Raw genomic sequence first — 18,654 nt, 5'->3', positions numbered from 1 at the left:
CACTTTTCTCCAACAAAAATATTTGAAGTCATTTTGGAGCCAGGGGGAGGAGGGAAGGAGCACAAAATAGATTACAAAAAGGTTTGCACTGCTTAGTATATGATACTTAGCAGTTGCCAGATTAGTGTCATGATTTCATACTCATTTCCTTATCCAGGTAGGCATTTGTCAAGCAGGTTACTTCCAACTACCTTATCTTACAGATGAGACCAAAATTGGAAGTTAAAAGAATTTTTTTTTTGAGGCAGGGAGCAGTGTTACTCAGAAATAATCAAAGGAGTCAGGTCAGGTCTTTCAACTCTAGGATTTCTAGGCTCTTACTGGGTTGTTGAACTGTGCTTTCTGAGATGCATCTGCAAACCTGGATTTTTTCTTGAGAACTGGGGATTAGGAATTCTTTTTAAGATATTAGAATTCATTGTAAGATATGCAACATCTTGGAGTTGTGGTTCTGTAATCAGTCAATAATCATTTAATGAAGACTAATATCCACTAACATTTCAATAAGCATTAAGTACATATTGTGTGCAAGACTGTGCTATCTGCTAGAGATATTCAAAGAAAAAAAATTAAAAGTAGTCCTTTTCCTCAAGGAGGTTAAGTCTTCTTGGGCAGACCCAACATATAAAGATAAGCAAATACAAGATCATTAACAACTGGGAAAGTTGGAGAGAGCTTCCTGTAGGAGATGGTAGCTGAGCTGAGCCTTGAAGAAAATGAAGGATTCTAGTTGCATGCCCAATTTGCTGATCTCTTCTTTCTCTTTTTTGTTAATATAGGTACTCAAGGATATAAATTTTTCCCTGAGTACTGCTTTGGCTGCATCCCATAAATTTTGATATGTTGTCTCCTCATTATCATTCTCTTCAATGAAATAAGTAATTGTTTCTATGATTTTTTCTTTAACCCACCAGTTTTGGAGAATTAGATTATTTATTTTCCAATTAATTTTTAATTTGCTTCTCCATGAACCCTTACTAATTATAATTTTTAACACATTATAATCTGAAAAAGTTCCATTGGTTATTTATGCTTTTCTGCATTTCTTTTCAATGATTTTTATGCCCTAGTATATGGTCAATCTTTGTATATGTATCATGTACTGCTGAAAAGAAGGTATATTCCTTTTTATCCCTTTTCACTTTTCTCCAGATATCTATTAACTCTAATTTTTCTAAAATTTAATTCACTTCTCTTACTTCTTTTTTTTTTTTTTAAAACCCTTACCTTCCGTCTTGAAGTCAATACTGTGTATTGGCTCCAAGGCAGAAGAGTGGTAAGGGTAGGCAATGGGGGTCAAGTGACTTGCCCAGGGTCACACAGCTGGGAAGTGTCTGAGGTCAGATTTGAACCTAGGACCTCCCATCTCTAGGCCTGACTCTCAATCCACTGAGCTACCCAGCTGCCCCCTCTTACTTCTTTCTTATTTATTTTTTGGTTTGATTTATCAAGAGCTGATGGGGAAGGTTGAGGTCTCCCACTAGTATAGTTTTACAATCTATTTCCTCCTTAAGCTCCAATAGTTTCTCCTTTAAAAATCTGAATGTTATACCATTTGGGGCAAATATATTGAGTACTGATATTTCTTCATTGTCTATACTACCTTTTATCAGAACATAATTACCTTCCTTATCTCTTTTAATCAGATATATTTTTGCTTTAGCTTTGTCAGAGATCATAATTGCTACTCTTGTGAAAACTAAGGATTCTAAAGAGAAGGTAATGAGTAGGATAAAAAGAGACAGGCAATCCATTTCATTCATGGGGATTTTCCCTGGCACAGAGATGGAATGCCAAAATCAGGATAGAACTTTGAATCCAGATTGATTGGAAATGAGAGTGGTTAAAGGGGAGTAATATTCTAAAAAGGCCAATGGAAGCCAGCTCTTAGAAGATTTTATATACCAAATTGAGGAATGTAGAACTACTGAAGCTTTTTCAGTAGGAAAATGACATGGTCTTCTCTGTTTAGGAATACTAATTTAGCAGCTGTGTGATAGATTGGGGAAGGGAGAAAATTTTGTTGTTTTTCTGTCATTTTTCAGTTGTGTTTGACTCTTTGTGACTCCATTTGGGATTTTCTTGGCAAAAATGCTAGAGTGATTTTGCCATTTCCTTCTCTAGCTCATTTTATAGGAACTAAGGCAAACAGGGTTAAATAACTTGTCCAGAGTCACATAGCTAGTGTCTGAGGTCATTTTTGAACTCAAGAAGTTGAGTCTTCTTGATTCCAGGCCTGATACTCCATCTACTGCACCACCTCACTGCCTCAAGGAAGAGATACGAAGCAAGGGAAACTAATTAGAAGTCTGTTACCAGAGTCTAAAACAATTTGTTCCAACGGCCACATGAAGGCAGCTGAGAAATGTGTCATGGAGCACTTAGTTCTTGGTAAGACATCAAAGCTGCCAAGGTCACCCATTGCATCTCCAGCCATCACCATTCTTCTTGACTTTTGTCTTGCCACTAGACTTTGATAATTCTGGAAGAGAGAATAAAGCTGAAGATTTTGTTCAACTATGTCTCACTAAAATCCAAGACATGTGAAGGTCAAGATATCATGTATCAAGATGTCATTGTTCTTCTTTGAAAGGCAAAAAAAACCAGAGTCTAGAGAATAGGTAGTAAACTCTTAAACTAAAGTAATGGCCAACTAAGTTGGAAGAAAGGGATGGATAGGAGAAATACAAGAGTTGTTGATGAAATTTGACAACTACTTGAATAAGTATGATAAAATAAAAGCAAGAGTTAAGCAGCACAGTGGATAAAGTGTTGGGCCTGGCTTCAAGAAGACCCAAATTCATATGTAGCTACAGATACCTAACTGTGTAATCTTGGTCAAAGGACTTAACTTGATTGCCTCAGTTTCCCCAGTTGTCAAATGAGGGTAATAATATCAACTATACTTTAGGGTTGCAGTGAGAATCAAGTGAGATAATATGTAAAGTGCCTGGCACATAGTAGGTGCTAGCTATTATTATTATCATTATCGGAAGTTGGATGACACCTGAGGAAAGGACACTTGATTTAGGAGATAAGGGGTTGCTGGTAACTTTGGAGAGAAGTTTCTATAGAAAATCAATTTAGAAGTCAGATTGCAAAGGGTAGAGGTGAGTGGTCACTGAGGAAATGGAAGCAATGATTATACATATTTTAGGGAGTTGGCTATGAATATAGAAGAAATATAGGATCATAGTCTTGGGGAGTAGAATTGAATTTAAGTTCTTAGGTCTCTAAAGACTCAAATACTCAGGTGTTTATTGACCTAGAAGCCCAGACAGATCTCTTTTCTTTCCCATGTGTGTGAGAGAAAACTGATTTCCTATATCATTATACAACTTGGAGGTACCTAGAAGATGGTATTTCCCCATCCATTGGTTAATAAATTACCATCTTTTCCTCTCCTCGTGACTGATCTTCAGGCACTGTCAAGGTGAAAAGTACTTTCTGCATCCACTCCTTGCTCTGATGATGTCTTGTCCCCATTTTGCTTCAACACTACTTCTTTCCAGTGGTTCCCAAACTTTTTTGGCCTACTGCCTCCTTTCCAGAAAAAATATTACTTAGCCCCCTGGAAATTAATTAAAAAATTTTTAATAGCAATTAATAGGAAATATAAATGCACCTGTGGCCAGCACTGCCCCCCCGGATCACTGCAGCACCCACCAGGGGATGGTGGCGCCTACTTTGGGAATCACTAGATTCTAGACTGACTTTTATGCAGTATGGAACTCCATTCTATTATTGCCACATCTCTCTTTGCTTTATATCTCTTTTTTCCCACCATCCCATTATCCATGGTGGTTTATTTAGACCTTTTCTTCTCTTCTCAAACCTCCCATATTTCTCCTTCCTTCCCTATCCTTTTCGCTGAGAACTTTGTGTCATATTTCATTTAAAAAACTGAGGCTATTCACTGAGAGCTCTCTCTTTCCTCCTTCTCATTCCACATCACATAGAAGCCTTCTGCCACTCTCTCTTCCTTCACCCTGTCTCATATGAAGAGGTTATCCTTCTTGCCAAGGAAAACTCCTCTATATACATATTGTGGGGTCATCCAGGGCTCTCTCTTGGCTCTTCTTTTCTCCTAATGTATTATTTTGCTTGGTAATCTCATCAGCTCACAGAGATTCAATTATTATCTCTATGCAAATTAGTTTCAGAGCTATTTGTCTGGCCCTGAACTCTCTTCTGACCTCTAGAATTACATCTCTAACTACCTAGTAGATATCTGATCTGGGTATCTTGTACACATCTTAAGCTCAGCATGTCCCAAACTGGACTCATTGTCTTTTCTCCCAAGTCCTCCTCCTTCTCAAACTTCCCTATTATTTGTCTAGGGCACCATCATTTTATCAATCCTCCTTAATTTACTTAATTTACTCCTTAATTTCTCTTTTGATGTTCTTCCCCCCGTATTAAATCTTTTGCTAAGTCCTATTGATTTTACCTTTGTAACATCTTTTATGCATTTCCTTATGTCCTTTAACACTACTACTACCGTGGTTCTGATAGCCTGATGTTTGGTCTCCCTGCATCATCACCCCCCACTCCAGTCTATCTACTACTCAGCTGTTAATTTGATCTTCGTAACCATCTTATCCCTTTCAGATCCCTGGTGGACCTGGATCTCATTGAATTTCATTAGATCGTGAGCTTCTTGACATTAGATTGTAAGCTCTTTGAGGGTAGGGACTGTTTTTTTGCCTCTTTTTGTATCACTGAGGACAAACTATATCTAGCACAAAGTAGGTGCTTCTATTTATTGACTGAAGAGGGTAGTTTCTTGACTGTTTGGGGATGGTCACTATTACTTCTTTCTATTGCTTACTCCCTGAGAGTACTTGAAATTTTGAAGAAATGCCTAATCTCTAGAATCCATAGTCTAATCACCATGCCTTGTTCCTACGCTACTTTGTTCCTCTGGCCCTTTCCCATGTCTCCTCATTCTCACTCTCACTTTTCTTTTTTCCAACCAAATCCTTCCTAGTCTTTGGGACTCAGCTTTCAAAATCCCTTCTTGATGATTAAACCAGTTCCCATTGTTCTTCTTGTCAGACCTCCTACAGACTATGCCTCATAATTCAGGGTCTAGAACTATAGATTCATGGAACCTAAAAACTAGATGATATCTTATTTTTTTTTCAGTCTATAAAGACCTTATTTATACCCCTAGGAAATTTAAAATTGGCCTAGCAATCCCTCCTTAGTTTAGAAATGAAGAAATTAAGGACAAGAGAATTCAAGTAATTTGTTCAGTCTTACAACTAGCTAATAGTAAAGCCACGCCTGGAATCCTAGCTTTTTCAATTCCATGGATGTAGTCCTAGTCTTCATTAAGGAACAAAATAAACATGGAAAGGTAAGTCCTCTCCATCTTATTATATTAGTTATATATTGCTCCATTGCCTGTTGTTATCATATGTGTTTTAGTCTTTTCTCATCCACTAGCTGGGGAGTACCTTAAGGAACTGTCCTTTGAGGATAGGGACTGCTTCTTATTCTCCATCAGCACCTCCCATAGCCAGTGCTGAGCACAGAGGAGGTATTTATTTAAAGTAGGTTGACAGCCCGATGAATTTTTTAAAATGTATGGGAAAAATAGATAATAGAAGTCCAAAGCAGAGCCCATTCCCCAGAATAATCTTTATTATGACTGACTCTCATTTCTTCACTTCAGTGTCATGACTACCAAGGGGGCACCCTGATGGGAGACCTTTGTGAAGACCTGTGTGTGGCTGGAAAGCTGGTGTACCAGCGTTGTCTCTACTATGAGAGGGGCAAGAAAGTTCTTCAGGCCACCTGGCACGGCCAACCTGTTGTCCTAAAATCCAAGAAGGAGGCCTTCTCCAGCTTCCAACCTCTTGACTTATTGGATGAGGAGGTCGAGGGTAGCAAAGACTTCCCCGAGGCAGAACTCCTCCTAATGGTAGCCATTGAAGTCAAGAATGCTCTGGGTCTGGAGCTCTCCAACAGCACCATGGGGCCCCTGTGGTCAGGGAGAAAGGGGCCTCACTGGAAAGTCCAGGTAGCCAGCATGTGGTCACTGCTTCAGCAGGAGGAGTATATCTACTTCAGCCTCCTACAAGACTTCAGCCGCCATGTCCTGCAGGTGCTGGGTTCCTGTGGCCACTTCTATGCAGTCGAATATCTTGCTGCTGGACATCCCCGACACAGAACACTTTTTCCCCTGGAAGAGGCTATTGGCATCCCACTTGTGAGTGACCAGGGCCAGGCAAAGGCCATCAACAACATTGCCCTCAGCTTCCTGGACATGGTAAACCATTTTGATAATGACTTCTCCCATCGCCTTCACCTCTGTGATATCAAACCAGAAAATTTTGCCATAAGGAGTGACTTCACAGTAAGTGGTTCCAGGGAGGGAGGAATAAGTACAGCAGAGAAGACCGAGGGCTCTAAGTCTGGGTGATGTCTGATGGTTTGGGTTCTAGAGATCTGGGTTTCATTTAGCAAAAGCCTCATGAATACCGTCCTCTTCCTGATCTGGTAAGAGTTCCATACAGAGTTTGATTCTTCTATAGAGGTATAACCACTCCCACCACCACCACTCCCACCTCTCCCTACCCCATCTCAGTTCTCTATTCTCCAGACTGAATATTCCCCCTATTGCCTCACATGACATCATCTCCAGGCCCTTTATTATCCTGGTTACCCTCTGGACACTCTCCAGCTATTCAGAATCACAGAAGAAAAGACTCAGGAGAGACATGATAGCTAGGCTCTAGTAACTTAAGGGTTGGCATGTGGAAGAAGGATTAGACTTTCTATGGATCCAGATGACATTCAGGAGCTATGGGTAGAAGCTGCAAAGAGACAGACAGATTTACTTGTTGGGAAAAACATCCCAACGATTATTTTATTTTTTTTTTCAATTTTTATTTTGAAAATTTCCCCCTAGTTACGTTTCATGTTTTTTCCCTCACCCTCCCAACCCCACCCTAGATCCCCTTAGCTGACACACAATTCCACTGGGTTTTACATGCATCATTGATCAAGACCTAATTCCATATATCCCAACAATTATAACTATTCAAAAACAGAATGAATTGCCTCAAGAGGTGGTGGGTTCTCTCTCACTGGAGGTCTTCAGGTAGAGGCTGGAGGACCACTTGTCAGAGAGGAGGAAATTCTTCAGATATGAATTGGATTGCATGGCTGCTGAGGTCTCTTCAAACTCTCAATTTCTGTGTTTCTGAGCCTACTAAATAACTAGCTCTAGGCAGTAACACTCTAGGGGTGTTTCCATCTCATCCATGACCCAGAGGGATGGGGATTGGTAGAAAAGGACTTTCAAACAAGAGAGCAGAGAGCCCCAAACATCACAAGGTCCATATTTCCTAATGGCCAATAAAATTAATTTTTCAAAATGAGTGAAGACATTTCTGCCATTAATTTAACAGCAATAATCTCCTTGGGTATTTAACTTGCCAACTTGAGGCAACTGTCTACAGGAGATGGGGTATTACAAAGGGAATAAGGGTAGAAGGACTGAGAGATGAAGAGTGTTTCATGTGTGTTCTTGCCTGGGGATCCTCTTCCCCTTCCTCCTCTACATTAATTTAAATCTGCTTCTCCCTACGGTTTCATTCAGGAGCTGTTTTGGTTAGCTTTCATTCTGTGTTCATGACTGCCAGGGAGACAAGCGGTATTTTAGTGTTTGTAGTGAGTGAAAAGCATGCTTTGGGTGAGAATGGCTGCCACTAAGAACTGCTTTGATAGAAAACAGATGAATGTGTATTCCCTACTCTGCTGCAACCTTGCCTCAAATAAGTAAGAGGTTATTGAAAAAAGGGACAGAAGCCAAGAAGGGGGTAGGTATCTCGTTATGAGATGGGCTTTTTTAATTCCCCATCCACACTGGGGACAGAGAACTGTGGAATTAATTTAGTAATTCTTAGTCCCCAATTCAGATTTTAGGGACCAAAGGAAGTCTAGATCATCCTGATTCCAAGGCTGGCTCTTTGTCTGCTATAGTACATTACTTCCCACCACGTTAGAGAGATATGCCACAAAATATAATGTTTTATGAGATCAGGGCCCTGAGCTGTTTCCTATGATCATAGTGCCTTTGGACAGTCAAGGAATAGGTGCGATGTATGTAGAAAAGCCTTGTGCTTACATTTTCCCTTCTCTTGTCCCATTGGTTATCTGCATGCTAAAATCTCTTTTAACAAGTGAATTTAAAAATCTGGCTTAACTAACATCTCCAACATGTAGATGGGAATCTGTTACACTTACCTTTTGTCTTAGAATCAGTACTGTGTATTGGTAGTAAGGGCTAGGCAAAGTGTGTGTGTGTGTGTGTGTGTGTGTGTGTGTGTGTGTGTGTGTGTGTGTGTTAAAAAACTTGCCTAGAGTCACACAGCTAGGAAGTATCCAAATCCAGATTTGAACCCAGGACCTCCCATCTCTGGTCCTGGTTTTTAATCCACTGAGCCACCTACCTGCCCCTAAATAACAACTATATTAACAATTACAAAAATAAGCTGTCAAAAGGACAGTGATATTACTGATATCTTTTGGTTAATTTATGGAGATAGGGGAAAGGGAGTCTTTATTTTTGCAACAAACATTTATGAAGTACCTGCTGAATACCCAGTACTCTACTGGCATGAAGAGAGACAAGGAGTTTAGATAAGTCATGTTCCTTTCTTTCTAGACTAGAACTTGTAGTCTAATACAGGACAAAATACCAATAGAGATGACTATAATACAGAATGTTGCTTAAGTAAACTTTTTTAGTCTGCATCTGTGATTTCGTTGATGTAAGGGACTTTTTGATTATGAAAGTCCTTCTTCCAAAGCAGACCTAGCTGTCCCCTCTATAGAGTTTTGTTTTTTTTTTTAAACCCCTTACCTTCCATCTTGGAGTCAATACTGAGTATTGGCTCCAAGGCAGAAGAGTGGTAAGGGTAGGCAATGGGGGTCAAGTGACTTGCCCAGGGTCACACAGCTGGGAAGTGTCTGAGGCCAGATTTGAACCTAGGACCTCCCATCTCTAGGCCTGGCTTTCAATCCACTGAGCTACCCAGCTGCCCCCCTCTATTGAGTTTTAAAGTATGGATAGGAATTCTACAGAAGAGAAGGGAAGGTCATTCTAGGTAAATGGCACAGTATGAACAAAGGCTTGGAGGTGGGTGAGTGTAGACCATTTACTAAGACTTGTTCATGGAGAGGCATAAGGATAAGGATGGAAACTGCCATGGGCAACAGAGAACTGTTGAATGTTTTTGAGCAGAAGAGTGACAACCAAACCCATGCAGAAGAAATATTATTCTGGCAGAAGTATGAAGGTTGGGTAGGTGAAGAGTTGGAGCAGAGGCTAGAAGACGAGCAAGGAAGTTATTGCAACTGTATGGAGGGTGCTGTGAAGTCACTGGAACTTGGTATCTGATTGGATAGAAGAGGTGAAAGAGAAAGAACAAAAGATAGTCTGAGGATTTTATGGGAGAACAGGTGAATACTGGTGGTACAACAGAATCAGTGAAATTCAAAGGAGGAATTGTTTTGAGGGAAAGAAATTCATCTAAATTTTGGACATTGGTGAGATATTCAAGGGAAGATATCTTCAGGCTTTTGCAGATGCAGGTGGGATCTTACAGGTCCATCCAGGCTGACCCACTCATTTTACACATGAAACAACTAAGAGCCAGAGAAGTTAAATAAGTCTGCTGTCCAAAGTCACACAGGTAGAAAGGAACATAGCTGGGATTTGAACCCAGGTCTCCTGACTCCAAAACCAGTGAGTTTTCCAATGAGCCCTGATGCCTTTGAATTCAGAAGACAGATTAGTACTATATAAGATGTGAAGCCACAACTGTAAGATTAACAAGGAACAGGTTATAAAGAAAGAAGAAAAGAGAATAGAACTTCTACTTTAAGAGGATGAAATGCAGAAGAAAAAAAAGACGTCATATGAAGAGTATCAGGAAAATGGAGATGGCAAAGCCAAGGAAGTGAAAGTATATAATAGGGAGGCAGTTTATTAGCATCAAGAGATTCAGAGAAGTCTAGAAAGATAAAGATGCAGAAGGCTGTTGGATTTGGTGACTAGAGGGTCACCCCGCTTATGGGGAAAACCAGGGGAGTTACCTCAAATATTTATATGTGGGTTCAGAAGGGTGAGCAGGAGACAGGAATGAACAATAGGTGGGGACTTAACAAGTTAGGGAAACTGGGTTTAGCTGTTAGGAAAAATGACTGTTGACAGAAGTGACAGTTAGGCCTTAACTGCCAACCTGCTCCACCTAGCCTGGGATAAACACAGAGTATAATAAATACACACACTATGGGAACCTTAAGGTACAAAGAAAACAAACAGAGAAACAGTTTAATTGTTTTTTGAGAGGATAGGAGAGGGGGTGAGGTGAAACTATGTGTAACTGCCCAGGACTGGAGTCAAAAGGGTAAGTTCCTTAGCCAACCTGGCTTTGGCCAAGGACCTGAGGAAGAGGGCTTGGGTTTGGGTTCTCACAACTGATCCAGAGATGTCTTCAGGATACCAGGAACCAACTCCTCCACAGCCGATGATCCAAAAGTAACCAGGTAGGGAAAGATGTCTGCAAACTGTCCACCAGAACACAGGCCTCTTCCCTACTCAGACTTGACTTACTGGATGATGTCTTCAGCCTTTACAACCTTCACCACTCTCCAAGATCCCAGGTCAAATAGGGACTGCTGATTGCACTTCTGCTCCAAACCTCTCTCAAAACAGCAATGTCCGTTGCTTCCTCTTTTCTCTCTACCCCCTGCATTCCATTCAGAATGTTCATGACTTCCAGCAAAGGCTTTCCCTAGTATGCTTGCAAAAGTCTGCCTTTATACTTTTAAAGCCTATACCTATTACACCCCTAAGAATGAATATCAGAATCCTGAGGGCAAAGGGTGGGGTAGATAGTAAGGAAATCAAGGCACTGACCATAGATAACTTTTTTGAGAAATTTAGCAATAGGGACAACTAGATGGCTCAGTGTATAGAGAGCAAGACCTGGTGATGGGAGGTCATGGGTTCACATCTGGTCTCAGATACTTCTTAGCTGTGTGACCCAGGGCAAGTCACTTAACCCATTTCCTAGCCTTTACTGCTCTTCTGACTTGGAATCGAAACACAGCACAGATACTAAAACAGAAGGCAAGGATAAAAAAAAAAAGGTATAGAAATATAGCAGTGAAAGAGAGAGAAGACTGGGGATAATAGCGAGATAAGGTAAAAGGGTCCAGGGCCTTTTTAGGATTCCCTAGGATACATTTGTAGACAGATATGAAGGAGCCAGTTAGAGATGAACACATATATGTATATATGAGAGAAGAGAAGGCTGATGAATGAAACTATTGTAGAAGGAAGGAGAGAATGTGGTCAAGGGCCCAGAGAGAAGAATTAGCTATAGAGAGAAATAGGGATTGTACTCCTGAAACCAGAGGGAAAGAGAATAAAGTAATTACTTCTCACTGAGAAGATTTTATAAGGATAATATAAGGTTGGAAACTGCCATAGGCAAGAGAGAACTGCTGAATTTTTTTGAGCAAAGGAATGACAACCAAATCTTTATAGAAAAAATACTACTCTGGAAGACTTATAAAGGATGGATAACAGAAGAGCTGGAGCAAAGACTGGAAGACCAGAAAATTAAAAAGTTTTAGGGAATGGAAGAAGGTCACTGAGGGAATTTAAGTCTGCTGCCCTCAGTCTTTTCACTGGTTGCCTGCTAAAAGTGTATGGGATGCTAGCTGTGTGACCCTGGGCAAGTCACTTAACCCCAGTTGCCCAGCTCTTCCAGCTTGGAACTGATGCTTAGGAATGATTCTAAGACAGAAGGTAAGAGTTTTAAAAAAAAAGAAGAAAGTGTGGGAGGGAGTTAAAAATGATAGGAAAGAAAAAGTTTATAATCACTGAGAGGAATGAGATGGAGAATAGTCTGGAGAGTTTAAATCGCCTGAAAGATTTCAGGAAGATAGGAGAGAATTGCAGCACAAGGGCAGGCTTCTGAGGACAGTATTTTGGGGAAGGGAGGCATCCTTCAGATTAGATTGTTTAATTTATGCTAGTGCTGGTTCAGAGTAGAACCATCAAAGTAGTGGTCCTGGAAGTGCACAGGGATGGGGGTGTCAGAATCATAAAGTTTGGATGGCTACACCATAGTCTCTTCATTCAGAGTTGGAGGAGTGGGGGAAGATGAGAAGGGAGGAAAGGAAAATAGAAAAGGAAAGAAAACAGAAAGGAGAAGGGAGAAAAAGGGAGAGGAGAGCAGAGAGGAGAAGGAAGAAAGGAGAGAAATCAGATTAGCAGAAGAGAAGAGACCACTGCTGAAGAGAAGAGAAAAGAGAAAGGAAACGAGAAGAAAAAGGAGAGTGTGAGGAGGTTGAAAGAGAAGGGTGAGGAGCATATAAAAGGAGAGACAATAACTAGAGAAGAAACAATGAGGGAGGAGGGGGAAGAAGATAATGAAGAGTAACAATGGAAGGAGGGAGAGAAGATATCTAGAGGAGAAACAATGGAAAGAGGGAGAGAAGAAAACTAGAGGAGAAAGAGTGGAAAGAGGGAGAGAAGATAACTAGAGGAGAAAGAGTGGAAAGAGGGAGAGAAGAAAACTAGAGGAGAAAGAGTGGAAAGAGGGAGAGAAGATAACTAGAGGAGAAAGAGTGGAAAGAGNAGGAGAAAGAGTGGAAAGAGAGGGGAGAGAAGATAACTAGAGGAGAAATAGTGGAAAGAGGGAGAGAAGAAAACTAGAGGAGAAAGAGTGGAAAGAGGGAGAGAAGATAACTAGAGGAGAAACAAATGGAAGGAGGGGGGAGAAGATAACTAGAGGAGCTCCATAACTCTTAGTTCCCTGACTTTTAACCATTGCTTGGCCGAGAAGCCAAATATTCTGAGGAAATGAAAGGAATAATCCAGCAGGTGGTGTTCTCCCTCTGAGCCAGCTGTTGAGCAGTGACCTAATTTACTGTAAAGAGCTGGTCTAGGTAAGAAAAGACCTGGGTTTTGACAATTACCAGGTTTCTAGTATCCCAGAACTCTACATCAGCAGTCTAGCTAGTTTCTAGTTTAGCAATTCATGATGCTTTCCAAAATTCAGTCAGTAGTTTGAAGTTGCACTTAGAAACGTTTTCATCATTTTCTGGTCCAAAGTACTATTCAGTGAATGCCAATGGTCACTTTCAAACAGATTGTACATTTTTCTGCTCTGAAGAAATATGAGATTATATTTCAGGGAAGAATGAAATTATCACCAGACGTCTTTCTGTTATGATGCCAAGGCATTATGGTTTGTAGTAAATTATGTGGGTTAGGTAATTTTATGCATAAAAGATTTTGTGATCATTTCAAAAATTAAGAAGTACTGGCTATATAAATATTTTTGTTTTTATTCCTTAAGTATCGGGTTATGTTTGAAATAGATGTGAGCTGTTCTATGTCATTCGGTTACAAGTGAGAAAGAAGGGAAAAAAAAAAACCTACTCTTGGTCTTCTGGGGAAACCAGAAGGACATAGTTACGAGTAGGGGAAAGAATAGTATATGGCAGAAAAGGTAAAAATTGGTATGTAGAGGAAGTTCCAGTTTCATGTAGGATCCTAGAAAGGCTGCCAGAAACCCTGGAAAGGAGATGGGGTACTAGGCCACAATGAAAATGTTCTTTCAGAGCACAGCTTCATTAGTGTAGCCCCACTCATGTTCGATTTTAATGTACCACTGGGGTAAATTGTGAAATTACATATTTGGCCTGGCTTCACAATGTGATAGAAAAGATCTATTTAAATGGTAGGCTGGCTCTGTTTGTTATGGCTGGGTGTATAATTATGCAAAGCCTTGAAATGCCTGAAAAATTTTTCTATGTTTTTCATTTTCATTATTCTCCACATGCCTCAAAGCAAATCATGCTATGCTAGACATTCTTAGGAAATTGTCCTGATTGCTGGCACACACTCCTTTCCCCCCTTACCCCAATTACCACCCTCTACCCCATTCAAGAAAAAAAAAAGAAGAGGTTAACATTTGAAGTTATGTTACAGGGTCAGAATGTATTTAACATAGGATGGAAGTAGGTAAAATGAGCACTTTTTCAAACATTTTTTTGAAACATTACCAGAGGGATGGGGAAAGGCAAATATTTCTGATATGGGCCTGCAAAGGCTTGTGGATGGCTCTGGGCTATATGAGATTCATCAAGATTTCTAATGACTTTCTAAAACCTTGGACTTAGAAGCTTCTGTACTTGGGTTGACTCCAGGATTTCCTAGGTTTGAGCTCATCTTAGTTATTTAATCCAGGTGGTGGGAGAAAAATCTGCATAATTTAGAAGTTGCCCTTTTCTGGTTTTGAAGTCCTTTTGATTTGTAGCCAGAAACATAAATCTGAAATTCCAGGAGGTCATCAAGCTGTCATTCAAACAATGGACTCTGTCTTTGTTACTGTGGGAACGTGTTAGTTCCTAACTGTCCCATCCACGGCAATCCTGGCACAAGTCATTTTGCTTTGGCCCTTTTCCTAACATTTCCATTTGTACCAATTTTGGCCAGTCATTCAAACGTTCTGAGGTACCGTACTGCAAATCTTAGGAGTGGTGTGCCTATTCATCTCTAGTTTGCTCTTTCAGGCTCACAGTTCTGCCCCAGGAGATGCCTTTCTATCTGCAGTCCCTCCCTACAAAGATAAACAACTGGCAGTTTGTCCCAGTTTGAAGTCCCAACTCGAAGAGCAAAGGCCCAGAAGCTCTGATGTACCACTTGATCAAATAAAGCACTTTTTTAAATGGAGGGAAATTACTTGTAAGACATTTCAGTGACTTTGCTTCAAATTTAAATTAAAAAAAATTAGAATGAAAGGTGATATCTACAGTAAATGCTCTTAAAACTTACCTTTGCAAAAGGCTTTTTTTAAGCATTTTTTTTTTTAATATGACCAAGGACCTGAAATTTTTTCTACGATATAATATTAAGAATGAAAAAATGTATAACTTTATTCTCATTCTCTCTCTCTCTCTCTCTCTCTCTCTCTCTCTCTCTCTCTCTTTTTCTCTCTCTCTCTCTCTCTCTTTCTCTCGTCTGTGTGTCTCCCTCTCTCTCTCTCTTTCTGTCTTTCTGTCTCTGCCTTTCTCTCTCCCCATTTATTTTTGGAGCAAATTATGCCTTAGTGCATAAAAAGAAGTCTTTTCTCTCCAGTGATTCCCAAACTTTTTTGGCCTACAGCCCCCTTTCCAGAAAAAAATATTACTTAGCCCCCTGGAAATTTATTTTTTTTAAATTTTAATAGCAATTAATAGGAAAGATAAATGCACCTGTGGCCATCACTGCCTTCCTGGATCGCTGCAGCACCCACCAGGGGGCAGTGGCACCCACTTTGGGAATCACTGCTCTAGACCCTTAAACTCTTAATTCTGCAACCATCTCCAAACAGGCTAATAAGTGTGGCACACTAGATAGAAAGCTCGATTTGGAATTAGAGGTCCTAGGTTCAAAGTTCACCTCAGCCACTTACTTCATGACCTTGGCCAAGTCATCTAAATTCTCTAGGCCTTAGTTTTCTTATTTGTGAAGTAGTAGTAGGGCAGGAGAGTGGACTAAATAATTTCTGAAGTCACATCCAGCTCTAAATTGGTGTTCCTAGGAGTTATTGGGCTTATAGGCAGGAAATAGGAAAATAAGTTCAGTGGTTTTGCTCTCTATTGGCTACATGCATGCTATTTTTTTGTGGGGGGGATATCTTGTTTTGATTACAGGTGGTCGCTATTGATGTGGACATGGCCTTTTTTGAACCTAAGATGAGGGATATCCTTGAACAGAACTGCACAGGAGATGAAGACTGCAACTTCTTTGACTGTTTTTCAAAGTGTGATCTCAGAATCAACAAATGTGGGGCACAGAGAGTCAATAACAACCTGCAAGTAAGTAGCCAGATGTCTTACTTTCTTATATGATTTATGGTCTTTTGGCTATTGCATAGGTTGGGTTTGAGAAATTAGAATTTTCCCTGGAAACTTCTGCCTTGTTCTTATCATTTCCAGCTATACAAGTTCAAATCACTTTGAAGGTACCTTCTTTCACATATCTTGATCTTCATATTAAATTAACAGAGAGGGGGCAGCTAGGTGGTTCTGTGGATGGAGAGCTAGGTCTAGAGACTGGAGTTCCTGGGTTCAAATCTGACCTCAGACACTTCCTAGCTGTGTGACCCTGGGCAAGTCACTTAACCCCATTACCTACTTTCACCATTCTTCTGCCTTGGAACCAATACAGGTATTGATTTTAAGATGGAATGTAAGGGTTTTTTTTTTAAATTTTTTCTCCATTATGTTTTTTATTTTATTTTATTTTTTACCAATTACATGTAATAACCAATTTCCACATAAGTTTTCCAAAGTTATATCATCTAAATTGTCTCCCTCACTCCTTCCCTCCCCACTCTTGGAGCTGGCAAGCAATTCAATCTGGGTTATACAGGTATTATCCAGCAAAACATATTTCCATATTGTTCATTTTTTGTACATAAATAATCTTATAAGAGCAAAACCCCCAAACATAAATAATAAACAAATGAAATACTGTATGCTTTCATCTGCATTCCTATTTCAACAGTTCTTTCTCTGGAGATGGATAGTATTCTTTATCATAATTCCCTCAGAATTATCTTGGGTCATTGTATTACTGATTACATTTGATAATTCCACAATATTGTTATTGTATACAATGTTTTCCTGGTTCTTTTTATTTCACTCTGCATGAGTTCACATAGGTCTTTCAAGTTCTTTCTGAAACTATCCTGTTCATCATTCCTAATAGCACTATAATATTCCATCAACTTCATATACCACAATTTGTTTGGCTAGCCATTCCCTAGTTGATAGACATCCCTTTAGTTTCCAGTTCTCTGCCACCACAAGAAGAGAAGCTATAAGTATTTTTTGTACAATTGGTCCTTTCCCATTCAAAAAAAATTTCTTTGGGATACAAACCTAATAGTGGTATTACTGAATCAAAGGTATGCACAGTTTTATAGCCCTAAGTCTCCACACCAAAAAAGCCAAGAGCTGAAAAGCCCCCAAAGCCCTTCTCCTATAAAGTTATTGACATCATTCCTTCTGGGTCTCTCTGGTTGGACAGACTTGACCTCAGTTTGGGTCAGAGACCAGTCTTCTAAATGCCAGGAGTCATGGAGACAAGAGACAAGCCTCTTCCAAAATGGCAGGGAGCCACAAGGCTTCTGGTCCTCACATACATGCCGAATCAAAGGATGGGGCTGATAGGGAACAAAATGGGTTTTCAAAACTTTCCTTTTTGAGAAAGAGAGATATAAAAAGACTATAAATCACATATATAAGTAATCAAGAAAGAGAGATTAAATTCACATAATACCAGGAGAAATTTATTTTTCAAATTACTTTTCTTCTAAAATTTTTTTTCAAAGATCTATATTTGTATTATTTGTAATTACAAATAACTAGTAGTAAACTAGATGTCCAACAAGAGAGTAACAGTTAAGTAAATTATGGTACTTTAATACACTGAGGTCTCATACTGCAACAAAGATTAAGAATGTGAATAATAAGAATATTAATAATTTGAATAATAAGAATAATAAAATTAATAACACAAATTTCCATATCACTCATGTTTATTAATCAGAAATAAACATGAGCATTAAGGAAATTTGCAAAGTCATATAAGTAGGACCTGAAAAAGCAGAATATGCACTATGATTAAATAAAAGAAAAAGTGAATAAGAATGAATGGAAAATGGGGCAGCTGGGTAGCTCAGTGGATTGAGAGCCAGGCCTAGAGATGGGAGGTCCTGGGTTCAAGTCCTGCCTCAGACACTTCCCAGCTATGTGACCCTGGGCAAGTCACTTGACCCCCATTGCCCACTCTTGTCACCCTTCCGCCTAGGAGCCAATGCACAGAAGTTAAGGGTTTAAAAAATAAATAAAAATAAAGTTGGAAAGTGTGACAAATACATAGCCAAATACATACAGAAGATTATGGTGTATATATACCAGAAATAGGCAATTGCTTTCATTAAAAAAAAAAAAAGAATGAATGGAATGAAGCTAATGGAAACTCAGAGGGACTGACATTTTGTTATGAATAATCTCTATGTTGAAATGCATTTGTTCAAAGACAAATTGTCATAAAGAAACTTTCATTGATTTTGCTGGTTTTTAATATTAAGTTTAAAATAAATCATGAGAAGAAAAGCATAGGCTACTTTTCTAACTAATAACTTAATTTTCTGTGCTGTCAGTGAAGACTGACCACTGTGAGATAATGTCACCAATTACATTTCTGGCTCTTCCAACAACCATTCTCTACACCAGGGCTCCCCTAGATGCCTTTCCCATCTGGCCCTACCTTCTTTCATGGCCTCTCTCAGCTGTTTGGAAATAGCTAGACCTAAGCTATGAGGGTATCTACGTGCCTTTCTCTCCTTTATGAAACCATTTTTGATATGCCAGTTTCCATTTATTTATCCATAAGGGGGAAGGATATGAATTTCCTACTTTATACACAGAGAATTATCTCTGGAGCATAGTTTGTTCTACTGTGTGTAAAGTTCTTTGGGTTCCAAATGGGATGACCCTCATTAAATTCTCAGGATTCTTGTGTGTGTGTATATATATATATATATATATATATATATATAT

At 39.5% G+C, this 18,654-nt stretch overlaps 1 protein-coding gene across 1 annotated transcript in view; it reads left to right on the top strand.

Annotated features, from left to right (window-relative positions):
- DIPK1C (divergent protein kinase domain 1C) overlaps nt 1–18,654 on the top strand; it is a 28,051-nt gene that overhangs the window by 8,703 nt on the left and 694 nt on the right. Inside the window, exons 2-3 of the mRNA XM_044658101.1 lie at nt 5,681–6,364; nt 15,736–15,900. Coding sequence (XP_044514036.1) covers nt 5,681–6,364; nt 15,736–15,900 — 849 coding nt within the window. The remainder of the gene's footprint in view (nt 1–5,680; nt 6,365–15,735; nt 15,901–18,654) is intronic.

The sequence above is a fragment of the Gracilinanus agilis genome, chromosome 1 (genome assembly GCF_016433145.1).
Source record: "Gracilinanus agilis isolate LMUSP501 chromosome 1, AgileGrace, whole genome shotgun sequence".
NCBI lineage: Eukaryota > Metazoa > Chordata > Mammalia > Didelphimorphia > Didelphidae > Gracilinanus > Gracilinanus agilis.
Note: the sequence above shows the minus strand (reverse complement) of the source record. Positions and strands in the feature narration are given on the sequence as shown.